Here is a 1,029-nt window from a genome sequence, read left to right as displayed (position 1 = left end):
ATCACGTTCATACAAACACACGTGCAATATCACGTTCATACAAACACACGTGCGTGCAATATCACGTTCATACAAACACACGTGCAATATCACGTTCATACAAACACACATGCGTGCAATATCACGTTCATACAAACACACATGCGTGCAATATCACGTTCATACAAACACACGTGCAATATCACGTTTATACAAACACACGTGCGTGCAATATCACGTTCATACAAACACACATGCGTGCAATATCACGTTCATACAAACACACGTGCGTGCAATATCACGTTTATACAAACACACGTGCAATATCACGTTCATAAAGAATCCACAACCATATGCCACACGTATACTACTTAGCGTATCGTACAAATTAACATTATATTCACTCATCAATCAAACATTATCAATGAGTATTATTTTTGAGCATCCATTTAAAAATAAAATCGCTATTGACTGTGCCATTACTCATTAATTGTCATCTAATCAGCACAACATTTGTGGTTAAGTTAGTCTACGTGTATTTCTCAAATTTTCTACATTCCATCAGTTGGTGTAAGCCGGCATACGCCTGGAGTTTGTTTGATGTCATCTTTGTGTTTGATTAACGGTATCTTTGTGTGGACAGAAGCACGCCGACGACGTGCGACGTCGACACCATGTCTAGCTCGACGATTGCAAATACTTGCGAAACCTCTTAGAGGGTTTACGACTTTCCGTGCAAAACTCTTTCGTGGAGTTGCGATCGACGTATCGTCTATCGATGTCTTTCACGGCACTGTAGTACAGCCTCATGTTTGTTCGCTCTGTCAGGCGTCGTCCCTTGTCTATGCCTGGAGAATGCACCAGGAAGGCATCGTCGAGTACGTGGAAGTCATAGTTGGCTCTACACAGCTCGTACAACTGCAATACGAAGTAGAGTTCAACGTACATTGATGATTATATTGGATGATCTTACTCTCTCTCTCTCTCTCTCTCTCTCTCTCTCTCTCTCTCTCTCTCTCTCTCTCTCTCTCTCTCTCTCTCTCTCTCTCT

The 1,029-nt window shown here is 41.8% G+C and overlaps 1 protein-coding gene across 1 annotated transcript in view; it reads right to left on the bottom strand.

The window, feature by feature from the left end:
- Positions 1 to 508: 508 nt before the first annotated feature.
- The window catches only part of LOC106813393 (beta-1,4-glucuronyltransferase 1-like), a 4,754-nt gene continuing 4,233 nt past the window's right edge, over positions 509 to 1,029 (bottom strand). Inside the window, exon 3 of the mRNA XM_014817529.1 lies at positions 509 to 897. Coding sequence (XP_014673015.1) covers positions 658 to 897 — 240 coding nt within the window. The 3' untranslated portion in view covers positions 509 to 657. The remainder of the gene's footprint in view (positions 898 to 1,029) is intronic.

The sequence above is a fragment of the Priapulus caudatus genome, unplaced genomic scaffold (genome assembly GCF_000485595.1).
Source record: "Priapulus caudatus unplaced genomic scaffold, Priapulus_caudatus-5.0.1 Scaffold765, whole genome shotgun sequence".
Taxonomy (NCBI): Eukaryota; Metazoa; Priapulida; class Priapulimorpha; order Priapulimorphida; family Priapulidae; genus Priapulus; species Priapulus caudatus.
The sequence above is the reverse complement of the archived record's forward strand: the minus strand, read 5'-3'. Positions and strand labels throughout refer to the sequence as shown.